At 33.0% G+C, this 18,662-nt stretch overlaps 1 protein-coding gene across 1 annotated transcript in view; it reads left to right on the forward strand.

Moving 5' to 3' along the window:
- The window catches only part of LOC132720693 (condensin-2 complex subunit D3-L-like), a 60,611-nt gene that overhangs the window by 23,402 nt on the left and 18,547 nt on the right, over positions 1 to 18,662 (forward strand). The window contains exons 17-23 of the mRNA XM_060704876.1: positions 198 to 311; positions 3,960 to 4,034; positions 4,754 to 4,856; positions 5,658 to 5,751; positions 6,171 to 6,337; positions 7,952 to 8,069; positions 8,931 to 9,104. Of these exons, the coding sequence (XP_060560859.1) occupies positions 198 to 311; positions 3,960 to 4,034; positions 4,754 to 4,856; positions 5,658 to 5,751; positions 6,171 to 6,337; positions 7,952 to 8,069; positions 8,931 to 9,104 (845 nt within the window). The remainder of the gene's footprint in view (positions 1 to 197; positions 312 to 3,959; positions 4,035 to 4,753; positions 4,857 to 5,657; positions 5,752 to 6,170; positions 6,338 to 7,951; positions 8,070 to 8,930; positions 9,105 to 18,662) is intronic.

An 18,662-nucleotide genomic window follows, 5' to 3' on the forward strand; every position in this document is an offset into this window, starting at 1 on the left:
CTACATTATCCAGGCTGTTGTTTTACTATCAAGCACTGAGACAGTTGTTTATATTAGTAAGTTGATCAAATATTGTTTTTCATTTTTGAACTTGTGAGAAAGTTGATCAAGTATTACACAAGTGTAATACATAAATTGATATATATACTAATTGATTAACGATTGAAGTAAAATGAATGAGTGAATGAATATTTCAGTAATTGGTTACTGGCAGCACTTCCACTGGTAATGGACCGAGAAACAACTGTGTCAGAGAAATGTATGGATACTTTAGAAGAAGTATTAATCAGAAACATAGTAGCGTACCAAAGGTATATATTAATATGAATAAAAATTACATTTATGTCAACTTGGATGCCCAATTACTGGGATTACCCATGTTGGACATCATCACGACCATGTCTGTATGGATGGAATATTCTCAACAGACAAATGGTCTTAGCTTCACTCATTTGGTCTGTTAATAAGTGAAACAATACTCTTGAATCAGTTAACATTCACAAGTAAACTCAACAAATCACCATTTAGTTATAATTGTTACTTTACTTTGACAGGAAACCAATTAAAATGTATTTTGTTACTTTAACTTTATCAGATTGTTTATTTCTGTAATGAAAGAAATACAACAAAATTATAATACAGTAGAACTTCTATGAGTCGAACTTCGATTAGTCGATTTTCTCGATGTGTCGAAGTAAAATGAAAGTCCCGATTTTTTCCCTTATATATTCCTTATAAAAAACTATTTATGAGTCGAGATTTTATGTGTCGAGTTTTTCGATGTGTCGAAGTTTTTTCGTGGTCCGTATAGAATAAATCTAGTACAATTCACCACAAATAAGTCGAAGTTCTTCGGTTATTTTGACACTTTCGATCTCGAGACATTTTCACACCTTTTCTGGTCGCGAAGACAATTTCCGATCAACTTTAGTGACAGGTGTTACTTACACAGCCGAATGTTCAAACATCCTTTGTATGCGTTTAAATGTGTGAAAAAATGCTTTAATCATTACAATATATTATTGCCATAGCGGTATTTGAAAGTAGATCTACATGTAAACAGTAAGAACTATCATTTGAGTACTTCCGTGACCCGGTGTCGCGTGATAATCACACGCGAAATATTTACTATAGGCTGGTTAACCCTTTACCACATATATACGCGAAACAACGCACTTTCGACCCCCCCCCCTTTTTTTAGGCCTCAAATAGTGAAAAAATGTCCTATTTGGGCCCCAAACATAAGTTTTCGTTTGAGAAATGTTGCTTAAAAAATTGAGCACTTTTTCGGCGCCGCCCCCCATCCAAAAGATACATCAGGGGGTTGCCAGAAGGGGGATGTGCCCCCTTCTGTTAGGGGGGTTTGAAGGGGGTCGGAGTCCCCCTCATCGCCAAGAAAATTTTGGACTTGTGAGAGGCTAAAAATGACCCCAGGTCGATCATAATGTAACGTTTAACCAACGCTGAAAAGCCGTTGACTCTATCTCAATCCCTTTTGAGTAGTTGCTGCACTTTGAAATTAATTTTGATGGAAAAAAATCGAGGCAAAATAGTGATTTTTTGGCAATTTTTGAGATGTCCCCTCGTTGCCATGGTAACAGGAAATTTAAAGACTGAGCATGTCGTTACAAAGGCAATGGTCCAGTCAACATTTGTGCCAAGTTTGATTAGTATTGGAGCATTTTTCATAGTTTCATAGCAGTTTGAACTTGTAACAGGAGGCTTTTCAGTGAAAACGGCCATTTTTCACAATAAGCTCATGGGGGAAAGGGTTAACTAAAAAAATTATAAATGTTACAAAACACCAATTTTTCACCAAAATTAGGTGAAATACGACATGTTAACATGGAAAAACTAGTTTTTTTAGGTGATTCCAAAGTTTTTCATCATTTTTTGTTAACCCTTTACCACATATATACGCGAAACAACGCACTTTTGACCCCCCCCCTTTTTTGGCCTCAAATAGTGAAAAAATGTCCTATTTGGGCCCCAAACATAAGTTTTCGTTTGAGAAATGTTGCTTAAAAAATTGAGCACTTTTTCGGCGCCGCCCCCATCCAAAAGATACATCAGGGGGTTGCCAGAAGGGGATGTGCCCCCTTCTGTTAGGGGGGTTTGAAAAGGGGGTCGGAGTCCCCCTCATCGCCAAGAAAATTTTGGACTTGTGAGAGGCTAAAAATGACCCCAGGTCGATCATAATGTAACGTTTAACCAACGCTGAAAAGCCGTTGACTCTATCTCAATCCCTTGAGTAGTTGCTGCACTTTGAAATAAATTTTGATGGAAAAAATCGAGGCAAAATAGTGATTTTTGGCAATTTTGAGATGTCCCCTCGTTGCCATGGTAACAGGAAATTTAAGACTGAGCATGTCGTTACAAAGGCAATGGTCCAGTCAACATTTGTGCCAAGTTTGATTAGTATTGGAGCATTTTTCATAGTTTCATAGCAGTTTGAACTTGTAACAGGAGGCTTTTCAGTGAAAACGGCCATTTTTCACAATATGCTCATGGGGGAAAGGGTTAAGTTATTGCCCTTTCGTATTGTTACGCCTTTTGTAACTTCAATGTATACGTCAACAGGGAGTCCAAATCATTAGCCGTGAAAAGTTACTTAACATGTCATATTTATCATTGTATAATGTAAAATATCAGATTAATGAATGAAAGAAAAATATGAAGTAGGTTACGTTATAGATCTTATAATTAAGGCTAGTCACGGGTTGAAATTTTGTCATGAAATTCAGACCGATTCATGAGTCGAAGTCCCGATGTGTCGAAGTTTTTACGCAAGTCCCACCAACTTCGACTTACCGAAGTTCTACTGTACAGTCAAACGTGTATTAAGCGACCGCGAAAGGGAAACACCCAAAACAGTCGCTAAAAGAAACGGTCTCTTAAGACAAAACATGATATAAAAGTCAAAATTTATAAATGACATCTTTCTTTTGCGGTGGGAATGTTTTTCAACTTCATTTACATAAATGTGGAATAATTAGTACGCTCCGATTATCTAAATGGATGCTTATATAAAATATAACTTTCTGATATTTATTGACAAAACAGTTTTGATCCATTACATACATGTTTGACATTTTTCCAGAATTTTTTAATTTCTCTGTTGTTTTTCCTCGTCTCCAACACGAAAACCCTATTAGTGAAGGTGTTTTCTGTTGTGCATTGTTTCATTTGAAATAAACAAACTCCATCTTATTGTTACGATTCATTTAATTGCTGATCAAAATCAAGGTCAATTTAATGCATTATAAATGTCAACAAGCGAAGCGTATACAACATCTCAGTAGGGGCGGAGCGTTGCATTGTTTTTTCGATATTATTGGATAATACACGTCACGCGTATACTCAACTTCATTTGCATACACTAAAACGGTTTGGGAAATAGAGTTTTTCACACATTTATTTTTTGTGTTTTGATAGTTGACACTTGTGACATTACGAGGCGGTGTTCTCTAAAAACGCAATTACTTGACAGGTTAAAGTTTTCGTTTAATGAAAATATTTATCTCAAATAGCTGACCTATTAGCAGTCGCTGGTCGCGTTGAGCAAAAAAGTCGCTTAATACATTAAAGATATAGAGAGAAAATGATCAGGGGAATTTAAAGTGGTAGTTTAAGACAAAAGTTGCTTAATACACGTGGTGGCATTGGCAAGTTAGACTGTACAAAGAAAAATTTTACATATGGAATATTTTCATAATATTAAAGGATTGAGCAAATGTATCCTTATGGCAGAAACTAGTTAACTAAAAATGATCACTCAACTTAAACATTATTTTCTTATCCTGACAGACAAGGGCTTTACTATGTTTTAAAGAAGGATAAAATATATTACCAAAAGAAGCTTGCTGGTCTGTGCCACTTTGCAGGGAATTTTACCCAGTTATTGAGTCATATTTGAAACATGCCTTCTCTAGTTAACTGCATATATTGTTGTAATTTAGGTCAAAGTCTGACCGCCATCAACTAGCGTGGGACCTACTCCATATAATAGCACTGCCTGAAAATGTTGATAAAAGGTTTGTATGTTGTCAAAACAGTAAATAATTAAACAATATATCCATGATGATATGATACAATGTTCGAAATTAGCAGTAGTCCTATAGCCCCTGACTACTAAATTTGTCCTTGGGCTACCAAGTGTTCAAAGTAACAAGCCAGACCAGGCTACTGTATTTTCAGACGCAATATAAACAACTGTTTTGAACCAATGAATTGTGCTAGTGAAATGTCTTTATGGCTAGTGAATATTTCAATCTGGTAGTCCGACCAGCCTAGTGGATTCAAATCCTAATTTCTTACACTGATGATATGATGAAAACTTCCTATAGTGTTGTTGAGTCATTTAAGGGTCAAAATAAAAAGTATAAACCTATATCTAATGAAGTTTTCTTTTTCAAAATTGTGAACTAAATAGCCTTAAAGTACTGAAAATCTTCAAATACCATTGTTTCATTGGCAAATTTATTTGTATTATATAAACAGTGTCTATTCTAGGAGAGGAGGGAGGTATTTACTCATTTTTGAGAATTTCCCACTATTTTTTCAGAGGCAGGGGGAAAAATTTACATACAGAAAGAAGAAAATTGATCAACAAATGTAATAAATTCACACTTTTCAATAAAAATCCCCTGTTTTTCAAATTCTAGAATAGACACTGTATAAAGAAGTATGAAAAGTAATACTCTGTTTTCAAGAGGTGATCATCATGTACTAAAACTGTTATTTTATTTGACAGGAGATATCTACAGAAAGCATGTAGACATTGGTCAAGACAGGGTAAAATCAAGTCTGCACTGATGCAAGCTCTCAAAACTCACATAGGCACATGTAATAATGCTGTAAGTTGTTTTTATTTTTGTTATCTTTGGCAAGACATAGACTACATAACAAATTGTTTATACCAGAAATGTGTAACACATTAAATGGCTTATTCATAAAATACTTGGTGGCTCAGTGGCTAGGTGATTTAGGTTGCTGACTTATAATCACTTTCCCCTAAATGTTTTGGGTTGGAGTCTTAACAGAGACAATGGATTCTTTCATTCGAAGAAGCTATAAGTTAGCTTACAGGATGTCCGTGGTGCCCACAAGATATCTTAAATAAATTTGGTGTATAGCAAGTTTATATGAAAACAGCTCTTGAGATTGCATTTAGGCCAACTATGGTCAGTGTCATTTACTATTAAATGGAATGAGATATTTCAATGAAACTTGATGTAAAGCAAGCTAATGTGAAGAACTTACAAGGGATTACTTTGGGATTCCTTGGGTCAAGTTCAAGGTCACTGTTACTAAAAATAAAAACATGAAAGATACAAATTAATGTTTATCTATTTATTATATATGTAATAAATCAAAAGGCCATAACTCCACCATAAACAATTTAATTGAAAAATGCTCACATGCACCATGGCACTTGTTGACAAAGCTTCTGTGAAAACCTGGTTTTGCCGCATTAGTTTCATCACTATGCCCAGATGCTGCAATTAGGTTGAGGTTAATAAAAGGTTTAGAAAAAAAAAAACATGTGTGCTACAGCAGGATCCCTTCCTACTGCTTTATTTACATAAAAAAATTATTTCTCAGTTGTAATTTTAGATATTTTAAGTAATATCTTCTCTGACATGTATTTGTAACAGGCTGGATGGATGTTGCTAGCCGAGGTAGCTCCAGCAGCTCCTGAGATAACTCATGGTTTTCTTCTAGAGTATTGGCAGAATGAGGGATCACAAGGTTTGTTTTATCAACTTCTTAACACCAAACATTAAAACTTCAGACTAACCTTATAGTAATTTTATAGTATTAAATGATAGTATCTTGTTAGTTCTTTCTTCTAAAAATACACCTAATTATTTTATTTACGCCATCGAAAAATATTTTCAGAGTCACTCATCCTGCAGGGCGAGTAGCTTGTTATTCTAGTGTACAGGCAACATTTTACTACTTGTCCTGCATCAAATTCTCTTAAATTCTACTCCTAATTACTAGTGGACGAGTGAGAAATTTTCAATCTCTAATTAAAGAAAATCCATGTTAAAATTGTCCATTTTTCAATACTTTGGAACTTGTTTACAACATAGTGTCTTAGATTGAACTGTAGTACCACATTTCACATGAAGGAAACACTTGTAATGTATTTACTTTATTTCTAGAGAAATGTTATGAGACTATGAATAGAGTATTGACTGTAATGAAGTATGTTGCCAAACACATGTCTACACAAGAGAGGGATATACTGATTACAGACCTCAATGACAGGCTGATGAAGTTTGAGTCACCACCAGACCTTATCTCAGTCTCTATTAGTACTTTATCAAAGGTTTGCCGTTTGATTAATTCTGAAGTTTCACTTTTGTAACAGAATGAAAGTGAGGCCTTGCTTACAATATACTGTGCTCATCCTTGAGTAAAATATTTTAATCACAGAAATTTATTGAAATCTATGAATTTCTTTCTAAATATGTCTAATATGACTAAAATGATGAATAAACTATGTATGTGGAGCTTCATTGCCTATTACAGGTCAAGTAAAGTTGGTCTTTTCTTATAAAAAAAATTGCCAATTGTTTTAATAACAGTATATATTCATAGTGTGACCACCTAGAGTGTGTAGAATCTTAAACATATCATACCTACTTTGTGTGAAGTCAAAACATGTTTATTTTATGTTTATAAAGAGATGGTAAAGCAATTAACAATATTTTCTAATATCAAATTTGAGCATAGTATATCTTTAAGTTAATGTATAGAGGATATTTGTTTGTTTGTGTGTAATATGAAATTTTATTTCATCGAGTGAGCTTTAAAAACAGTATTCTCACGAGTGGCGTAGCCACGAGTGAGAATACTGTTTTTAAAGTTCACGAGATGAAATAAAATTACATCTTACACAACAAACAGACAAATTTTCTTTTTATTTTATGCTTAAAAACAAGTTAAAACGAAATTTCCATAATTTTAACGTTAATATTAAAATCTGTTTCCCCCATTGAGAGCCCCATTTAGACGGAATTTCTCATTTAAAACAAGAAGTCTTGAGCTAAAAAATAAGTCCGCCAATCAAGGTTAAATGACGGTGATATTTATTCATTTTATTAAAAAAATACAAATGATCGCTTGTTTAATCATAAAAACAAACAATTCTTGCAGGAGAAAATTCCAACCATCCATCCATATTTCTGTTACTTACTGCGAATTTATATTAGACCTGGCTTTCTAAAATGTAAACGGCAGCCATTTTTTAAAGTTGTGTATTTCATGGGAGGAAAATAATTGTGTAAGATTCAGAAGGATATAATTTGGATTTGTTAGTCATACACTTTTTTTAAAAGAAAGAAAACTTATTTGAGGATTGTAACAGACAAAAAATAAGTGTTGACAGAAGTGAAAACATTCAGAAAAGGAGCTAGGAAAATGGAAAAATTGGAAGCTTGCTGAAGGAACGCTGGGTTGTTTTAACTTATTTTACGAGTGATGGCTGTCAATGCTTTTCAATTTTTCATAAAGCATACGGCAGTTATTGCTCGTAGGATACTTTAATATGCCCAAATGTCATCAAGAGCCCGTTTTGCATGGGGAAGGAATGTATTTTTCAGACTGTAAAAACGAAACAAAAAAAAATTTAGAGACAAAATTTGGTGATTGGAATTTGAAGGAATAGAAGTAAGTTCTCTCTCTGTGTTACTTTTGACATTTAAGTTATTAATCTATTTCAGCTTTGCTATTTATTTTAACAGCCTGGCATTGTCAGAATTGTCGGTAAAAATAAAATTGAGGTACCACATGGGGAAAATCTTAAAAAAGTAGTTTCGTCATTGAAAAAAGTGAAATTATATTTTGATAATTTTCACTGTGAAATTATCAAATATAATTTTCACGGATAAATCAGTAATCCACTGAAAAGCATAAAATAAAATGCATTATTCTACTTCAGCTATGTAGTGAGCAAGCGAAGGCGTTGAAAAAGTCGTCATTGGAGACAGAATGGTCGTGGCAACTACTCACAACTTGTGATAAATATCTGTCTAGTGTTGTACTTGAAGGACATGATGGTATATCATTTATATCAACATTCTAAATATTTACTTTATTAAATTGTGGTAATGAAAGAAATATAACTAGTCTAAGCAATTTTCAAGAAAACGAAAGTTTGCGTTTTCTGCAGTATATATTTTTAGCTTGACTATTAAAAGAATAGAAAGAGCTACTGTACTCACCCCCAGTGTGTTGGAATCCTCGTCTTAATGGTTAAGTTTTTGTATGCTAGTTTGTATCACCTTAACTACTGAAGATAATAAGATGAAACTTCACACACATGTTCTCTGTGATTATAAGATAGAATCTTACATAGACTAACTACTAGGGCATTTAAAATTGGAAAAATATGAAAATGATATGAAGAAATATTCTCAGAATTAAATTGAAAATCAATAGTGGGATTCCTAGTACTGATGCTTAGCCTGACTTTAGGTAAAAGCATTTAAACACTTTCATTTTAGGTGATTTTGCACACTAAAAATTGTTATTCTGGAGAAATGGAGTGAGTAAATGATTTGAGCTTTTGCACACAAATTATTTGTATGGACCTACATCAAATGGTGTAAAAAATCTTGAAAATGTATTTCCATTCTGTCAAAAAATTAATGGAGTTTAAATTTGGAGCTTTAAAAAAAACTCAGAAGATAGGTCACTTTAGGCATTTTTGCAATATCACTATACTGCAATATATTGTTAAAAATTTATTATTTCTAGTTGTGATTTACAAGTTACACAATTAAATAATAAGAAGTCAAACTGCTGATTGTTTTCTTACTATTATTGTCATTACAAGATTATAAACAGTACACCCCACCCCATTATGGGGCTTCCTTGGCTGGATTGTTAAAATTCCTTATGTTTTACTGAATGTACAGGTGTTGTGAATGACGAGGACAAGGTTGTGAGTCATCTGTTTACATTAGGTGAGGTGGTGCAGCTGTTTCCAGGGAAGGTACCTAAAAGAGTAAACTTGTTAGTACAGAGTATGATAGCTGCCCCTTGTATAACCTCACCTCCAGCTAGCCAACCACACAACACCATTCATACTGGTAATGATTCTAGAATGTTTATTTCTCTCATAGCTGTGATTATTTATGATTTTTTCAATGTGAAAATAGTTTTTCTTGAACTGTTTGTTGATAATGAAAGTGGTTTTTATGTCCATGATTCTAGAATGTTTGTTTCTTCTTTCAATGTGATTTTTTTAAGTTAAAGTAGTTTTTCATTTTGTAAGGGGTTTCAATGTCAATTTGATTATCCATCATTATTTTGTAACAACAACAACATCTTATATTGTTGTAAATATTACAACAACATTAAAGCTATAAGCATGAAATAATGTGTACATTGGTACAAGTTTTAATGAAGAGATAAAAGGTTAGTTGGTTCAGACTCAATGACTGTCCTGGTAGGTTTTGTAGAATCTGCTGTTTATAGAAATGCTGTTTATAGTTGTATTTAATTCTTATTAATTAAACCACAAGTCAAAGTAATTAACTGTCTCTCTAGACACATTATAAACCTTATTAAGTGATGAATAGAGAATATTGAATGAGTGTAAGTTTAATACTGAATTTATTAAACGAGTTGAATAAAATCATATTAATCGAGCCTCTGGCGAGCATAATATTATTTTATTAAACAAGTTCAATAAATTCAGTAACAAAACAATAATGCAATACCATTTTTACAGAGTCGCAAAAACGGCACGGGTATGTGATAAGTTTTAAAAACACACTGAATGTAATTATCTGTCAAACACCTTAACTTTTATCATTTAGGTTATTGCCGATAAGTTTTAATTGGTGATGTCAGGTTAACAAACATGCTGACTGATTTTAGTTTATAGAAAAAATACATAAAAACTAATATTGTATCCTGTCCATTTCAAGCCTGGTAAAAAAAATTTGCAATGTTGTCTTTCCCTGTGTCTAGATATTGTCAATAGTATGCAGGGTGCAAAAGAAATCAAAGTGCTGCAGCACTGAATGCGACGGACATGCAACCGGGGAGACATTTAGGGTTTTTTTAGAAAAAAAAACACACAAAATATATAACAGAGAAAATTTGTTCCATACAAGGAGCAATATATTTTGTGTCCCAATCTGATATAATCCAGATTTTCTACTTTCAAGCAGAATGAAATATATGCCTAAAACCCTGGTCAAACTTGTAAATCAGTGTCATTATCGATTTATTCCAAGAAATGATATGTAAATGGAAAAAAAACTTTCAACGACATATTTCTAAAATAAAGCCATGCAAATAGACTTCAAGCATAATACATTATACCACGGATAAATCCGTGATTATACATGTGAGAAAGTTATTTAGAATTGCTTCGTGTTTTAACATAGTGGGCATATAGACAATAAAATATAAGTCATTTGTATTTTTATTTCTTTTGGATATGTACGTCTCATTAAAAATATTTTTGGATAAAATCATCAGCAATTAATAGTCACCGTATTTTTTAGATTTTTTTTATTTGCAAGGGCCAGAGCACATCGTTTTTGGGGGCGCAAGCCCCCAATGTAATTACGATAAATTCAGCTTACTACCTTCTGAACGCATTTAGGCAATCTAGCTGCGCTGAGCAAAAATAGTTCCAATATTTTGCCATAATATTCAGATCATCATAATACCTTATCTAATTTAAAATTGACTGGTTATTTTATTACTTAATTTTAAATCCTTTTATCACAAAATTACAAATACCATTGCTTTACGCGATTTGAATATTACTACGCTAGCAGTCGATAAAAAATTAATGAGAACCAGTTTATTTGTTCTACCTTCTGATTCCCGATGCATGAGAGCCAAAGTACTTGCAAAAATTTGGTGCCAATTTTATCAAGTCATAAATTAATTAACTATCATAGAACACAATAATTCAGGAAGATGGAATACGATTTTCAAATTAGATAACTTTCAACAGTTCAAGCTTAAAATGGTTAAAAAGTGTTAATGACAGAGTAAAAATTTGTATGCGTATGAATACGAACTATTTTCCCTCTGACGTCATTTTGCCGAAATCGCCATCTTGGTCAGTTATTCCGAGTAAAGGTTGAGAAGATCTGCTATCAATTAGGAAGTCCCAGCTATTACGTTGATATTTTGGTTGCAATCAATTCCGTATGTATAATCAAGTTTTCTTCACAATCTAGTAAAGCTATTGATATATTTTGCTAGATAGACTGCAAATTTTAGTGCAGTGTCAGCTCGGCCCTAAAACGTACTCGGCCCCGAGTTAGTTCTGGCTTCCATAACTCAATATGACTTAAAATAAGAAATACTTATTTCATACATGTAGATCTGATTTTCACAGTTTTGCCTTCATCAGATGTAGGATTTCATGATATTTATAGTCAGTCCATAATTTTATAGATTTTTTATTTGTAAATTTATAGATATTTATATCTGAAAAAAAGTGGTTGTATTAAAATTCAAAACCACAGGTCGATAATAATAAGATAACTGATTATATAATATCATTAAATATAACAGATTCCAGATAATGTGAATATCGGCATAATATTACGCTTTAAAATCAACTAAAAACGTACAAGGTTAACAATTTGTTGCGTTCATGCACTCTGTAAATTAATTACGCAGAGAATCTGAATTTGAAGTGTTTTTGGTGTGTACTTTCATTTTCGAAACAGCTGAATGACCGCTTCCATTTAACAGTTGAACTGTGTATCTATTTCCAATTAATACCTGTCAAGATACTTTCAACTATTTTTTTCTGTATAAACCAGTCAAATTACGTCTTTATTGTTTAAGTGCTTGATAAAATAATTGTTCTATTTTCTTGATAATTGTAAGGATTTATTAATACACATGTTGTGCATGGTTGCTTCAAGGGCTAATCAAATTGACATTTTTTTCACACAACTCTGTTGCCGGGGAAACTTGATAAACTTACCTCATTACCTTTGTTGATATAAACAATCAATAAAAACAAATTGTCTTTAGCAGCGGAATTTTATATACATCATATTTAGTCATCATTACTTTTATTGTTTAACATCTATATGATTTTTACACTAATAGTATTCATGGAATTGGTAGAGGAATAGGCAGTGGCTAGCAGTATGAACCAGTTTTGGCTGTATGCGAGTCAAATACGACTAGCATATACTCACTGTTGAGGCTAGCTGTACAGCATTTTAAAATGAGTTGCCTAAAACAATAATATGCAAACTTGTTTTTCTAAAAGATTTTATTGAATATCATATACAATTTCAGTCAATGCGAAAGTAAAAAAAAATTCCACCCGCAAGGACTGGGATCCTTAGACTGATGATTTTTCCCCCGCCCGGACTCTGACAGGTTTTTATGCCCCCACAGAGTGGGAGCATATAGCGTTGCACTTGTCCGTCCGAGTGTCAGTCCGTCAGTCCGTCCGTACGTCCCGAAATCTTGTGAACGCAACTCCTCTTAAACCGGATGGCAGATTTTGCTTAAACTTACAGGGATGAACAACCTTAATGTGTAGATGGTAGTAAAGGAAGGAATTTTCGCTGCGACCAAATTTAACAGAATTATGGCCCTTTGTTGATTTTTTCAATAGATACTATGAAGAAATTTTGTGAACGCAACTCCTCTTAAACCGCATGGCAGATTTTGCTCAAACTTACAGGGATGAACAACCTTAATGTGTAGATGGTAGTAAAGGAAGGAATTTTCGCTGCAACCAAATTTAACAGAATTATGGCCCTTTGTTGATTTTTTCACTATATACTATGTAGAAATTTTGTGAACGCAACTCCTCTTAAACCGCATGGCAGATTTTGCTTAAACTTACAGGGATGAACAACCTTAAGGTGAAGATGGTTGTAAAGGAAGGAATTTTCGCTGCGACCAAACTTTACAGAATTATGGCCCTTTGTTGATTTTTTCACTATATACTACATATATAGAAATTTTGTGAATGCAACTCCTCTTAAACCGGATGGCAGATTTTGCTTAAACTTCCAAGGATGAACAACCTTTATGTGTAGATGGCAGTAAAGGAAGGAATTTTTGCTGCAACCAAATTTAACAGAATTATGGCCCTTTGTTGTTTTTTTCATTATATACTATGTAGAAATTTTGTGAACGCAACTCCTCTTAAACCGGATGGCAGATTTTGCTTAAACTTCCAGGGATTAACAACCTTAATGTGTAGATGGTAGTAAAGGTAGGAATTTTTGCTGCGACCAAATTTAACAGAATTATGGCCCTTTGTTGATTTTTAGTTTTCAACTTGTGGCACATGTAGTCCAAAAAATATTTGACCTAGAGTCATAAGATTGACAGAACAGTGGTGTGTGGGGGCATCCGTGTCCTATGGACACATTTCTAGTTTTGTAGGTATGGGGGAGGGATATTGCCATAATTATAAAGAAAAATATTAAGCATATATGAATTATCAGACTCAACTATAAAATACTAGAGAAAAAAATATACAGAAACATATTGATAAAACATTAGCATAATTCACAAGAAAACAATACATGTACATCTTTCAAAGGTTTAATTTTGAAGATTGGAGAAAAAATATGCTTTGGTAAAGAAATTATCCAATACAAGATGGATGGTGGCTTACATTACTTAGCAAAAACTTGCCGTATCCTGCGGTGATTTTGGTTATCTTGGTCTGTGAATACAAGCAAAAATTAAAAAGATAGATCGATCTTGGAAGCCTTGCATATTTCAGAAAGCCAAAAATTGTTTCAAACTGGCTGAAATTTTATTCGGACATGACAACTGACTGTATCGAAATTTATCTCGACCCTACTGATTTTTAGTTGGCGAGGTCCGAGGACCGACAGCCTTTCGCACAGACTGCAATTTACAGTTGGTATAGTAATTTGTAGTGTTTGATGATCAAAAGATTTTTTTTCCTTCTGAAAATCATGGAGTTGAATAATTTAAATCTGTGTGAAAGCGCAAAGAGAAAGAGACTGAAAATTAATTTATTATATTTTTATGGACATTATTATATAGATACATTTGTAATCAAACATGTGGGTCAATTTCCAACAGTAGTTGAATTATGACAAAGTATTTTTAATAATTTCATTTCACTTTTAGCTACTTGAAAATTACATGCTGGATGTTTGCTTACCATTACATTTTGGATAAGAGCTCTATGATTGACATTAAAGTCCACGGGCCAATTCATTTCTGATATATATCTTTCCGATATCTTGTTATAATATAAAAGGCTGAACGTCATCGTAGAATTATTAGGAAAAAATATATATGTTCATTCTTTGTAAAAATGTTAGAAGACTTGCAAGTTACCAATTTTATCATTGCATTTATTTATTATTGAAAAAATGCTGAACGGCTATCCTCAACAGTGTGTATCGGCTAGGGTCAAAATATATTGTTACAGTCATGACAGCTTTCCCGTTGCTGTCAACAAACTTTAACCTTTCATAACTTTTCAGATCTTGGTGTATTGTCTTCATACTTGGCCACAACAACCCTTCAAATAGACCAGACTAAACTTGACCTTCATATAAACATTCAAGGTAAAATATTTAAATTTTCCTAATTTTTGCTATTAGTGGCTATGACTTTGTTATTTTTGAATGGATTGTCTTCAAACTTGTACGCAACAATCTTTCAGGATAGGACCTGATTCACTCATTAATGTCCTTGAAGCTTTTGTGATCAGAAGTTGTGTAGAATAATACAAATACAGAACAATTTCATTTACTTGGTTTTGCAATTTCTGAGACAATGGATTTTAAAGATAGTTGTTTTCTTAAAATTTAAGGACAGTATAGTAGATTGAAATGACATTTAGTACATACTGTATATACACTATAACTACTATAGTATACTATAAAAATCTTTGTTCTTGGACAATTATGAACAAATTGTTTCTTAAACAGTGTAAGAAATTAGGATTTGAATCGACTAGTCTGGTCGGACTACCAGATTGGAATATTCACTAGCCCAAATAACATTTCTCTGGCACGATTAATTTGTTCAAAACAGTTGTTTATATTGCCTCTTAAAATACAGTAGCTTGGTTAGGCCTGTTACTGTGAAAAGTTGGTAGCCCGAGGAGAAATTTAGTATTCAGGGGCTATATAGGACTTACTACTGCTAATTTCTAACACTGCTTAAATTATTGATTTGACTATTGATTTCAACTAACATAATTATTGGGATACTATATGTATGTCTAATAATAATTATATTTTATCTTTCCAACTTTCTGTTTCAGATGGTCGGCCTACATGTCAGATTTGTAAATGTGAACGGCGCGACATCGATTTTAAGGATGCTTTAGGGTCAGTGAGGATGAAATAAAATGTGAGACTGTCAATCTGACAAACCTTGCAGTGAATAAATGGTAAAATGTTTCTTTCAGTAGCATGGCATTTAAGGAAGCGGTACATGATGATTTAGAAGTGGTTGTATATGATATTTCTTAATTATTATATTCTAATAGCTTTTTTTTTTCTTGACTTGTTTAAAGGCTGACACAGGATAGTTTATTTTAAGTCAGTGAGCTTCTGTCACTTGATAGACTATTGTCACAAAAATCCAAATTTATAAAAAGGAATTACAGTGAATTTAAATATCATCTTATAGAATAGAAATTAGGAACAAAATTAATAACAAGAACAATTGTGACATGTAACATGTATTTAGGAATTCAGCTTTCCTTTCATTTTCACCTCAGGAGAATTCACATTAATTTAAAATAATGAATATTCACAATAAGCACTCCGACATATCTGACATATGATTATCTTATCTTCACTTAGCTGTCTATAGCTTATCAGAATCACTCACATTTATAAATTTAAATGATTTTGAAAAAATTGCTGCTTAGCAAAATGATAAAATACTTGGGGTGTCTGTGGCGATTGGTTGACTTTAAACCTTTAAGCCTTTCACTGCTGTAGGTTCGTGCTCTGCAAGTGTTTACGGATCATTTCATGTGAGAAAGCTATCTAGCTCATTTATGGAACATTGATGGTACCCAGGTGCCTGAAATCATACACATAGGTGCACCAAGGTCTTCCTCAAGTAGTAAAGCTGGAAATTGTGCTTTAAATTGCCCCCACCCCCCTCCCCGAAAAAAAAAAAAAAAATAATGGAATTTTTATTTTGCTATTAACTTTTTCTAAACAAATATTTCAGGAAACAGTGGCGTTTGTATGATAGAACAGTAATAGCAGGAGTGATAAGGACAGATGCATGTAGATGTGTCTTCATGTCGGAAACACTAGAGAAATTGACACATTTGGGTTTTTCAAAATTAAAGAAATTGGAATACCAGGAGACTGCTTGCCATTTGCAATGTTGGAATGTGTGATGTTGAAAGCCTAATGAATATAGTAACTTGACTTAATCTAATAAGAAAAGACATTGAGGAGAAAACTAGTCACCAGTCTTTCACCAAGAACATGAGATAACTTTCCAATATTTGAAATATCATAATATGTATAGAACTTGAATGAGCGACATTATATGTATTGATATTAAATGAGCGACCAGTTTTTCACCAGGAAAATAAGATCACTTATCTATTTTTGAAATATGTATGAACAGAACTCATCATCTTCAAGGTGAGAGTTTATCATGAAGAACATGAGATAACTTGTGTATGAACAGAACCACATTTGAATATAGAGGCGCCAGTTCATCACCAAGAAGATGACCTAACTTATCAATGTTTGAAATCTGTTATACCCCCGCACAACAAAGTTGTAAGGGGGCTATACTGGAATCAGCTTGTCCGGCCGTCGGGCGTCCGCCGCTTTTTTCTTGTCCGACCATAAAATTAAGATTCCTTTTACCCACAGTCTTCATATTTGGCATGGAGTTAAGTCATGATTAGTAGATGACCTCCATTAATTTTGAGAACACCAAGTCAAAGGTCAAGGTCACAGGGGTCTTGACTGAAGAAAGCTTTTCTGCCCAATAACTTAAGAATCCTTCGGCCCACAGTCTTCATATTTGGCATGGAGGTTAGTCATGATTAGTAGATGACCCCTATTTATTTTCAGGTCTAAGGTCATGGTCACAGGGGCCTTGGCTAATTAAAGCTTGTCCGCCCAATTACCTAAGAATCCTTAGACCCATAGTCTTAATATTTGGCATGGAGGTTAGTCAAGATTAGTAGAATACCCCTATTGATTTTGAGGTTACTGGGGCAAAGGTCAAGGTCACAGGGGCTTTTATTACAATTAGCTTGTCTGCTCAAATGGTCTCATATATTCATCATAAAACACCTCCAGGCAAGGCTGCATGAAATGGGGGGGGGGGGGTGTTATTGAAGTCATTCAATGGCAGTTTTAGTTTTGAGGTCAGTAGGTCCAAGGTAAAGTTCACTTTGATCTTTTCTACTAAAACATGTAGAATATATAACTTAGCAATGCACTGGCTTACTTCCCTCAGATTTGGCTGAGCTGTAAATGACTACTGTTGATTCTGACAAATTGGTATGTGGGGGTATTCACGCCATGACAATGGCAGTTCTAGTTTGTACAGAAAATATCAAGATGCAAGTTTCTTTTATTAAGAATAGACTTATTGATTAGATAACTTACAATATTTACAAACATTTATAATACCACACCCATTTAAAGTATTTCAGCTGAGAGTGTATTATCCAAAATACATGTATTGTTATAATGTACTTTATAGTATATTTATTGATATATTTATTGTAAAGTTTTGATTCTACTAGATTTTAAAAACATTTAGATTTTACTAGATCTTGAAAATATTTTGTTCCATGCTTTGAATCATGCTTGAACAAACAAACACAGAACCAACATGTTGAATTTTTTCTGATATATTTTGACATTTAAATGACCATTACCTCCAAGGTTAAACAATTGAAATTCACTCACATTGTCATAACTTTGTTTTTGTCTATGATTTGATTCATTCTTGGACAAAAGAACAATTATCATTCAACTATGACCTTTACTATTCAAATTTGAAATTTACTTTATACATTTATATTATGTTTTCTAGGAGTACTCTAATAGATATTACAATATTCTCCTACTGATGTGTTTGACTTTCAATATAAGAAAAAGCCAAGCATGGCCCAAGCTAGATAGTGGCTCTTGTTTTCAATGCCAACTTGATTATATGTATCCATTCCAATTTACATTCTCACATGTATTATCTATTGTGCTTGAAAGGTTTCTACAAAAAATAAGTTTGTTCTTACAGTCCTGGTTTTATTTTAGAAATATTTTATAGACAGTTAAATTTTCTGTTTATTTTCTATCTGCATAATCATTTCTTGGAATAAATATAGTAAGTACACTGATTTATGTGTTATACATTCACATAAAGAAGTACTTTACATGAAAATTGGTTAAACAACTATAGTTTCCCAACAAAATCCAATGAAATAATTTAAAATGTTTATTCATGATATATATGATATCAATTATGCATTTTGCCTGGGTTTGTTAGTATGTTCTTGGTACATGATTTTCAATTTTGACAAGAGTTTGGAAGTGTTACTATTATATTGTGTACAAAATGGGCACTTATTCAACTTTGAAAGAAGAATGATATCAGATTGGAACACCTAAAGTAGATTGCTATACAAATCTCGAAATTAT

Source organism: Ruditapes philippinarum, unplaced genomic scaffold, assembly GCF_026571515.1.
Source record: "Ruditapes philippinarum isolate M1 unplaced genomic scaffold, ASM2657151v2 ctg859_1_1_1_1, whole genome shotgun sequence".
Taxonomy (NCBI): Eukaryota; Metazoa; Mollusca; class Bivalvia; order Venerida; family Veneridae; genus Ruditapes; species Ruditapes philippinarum.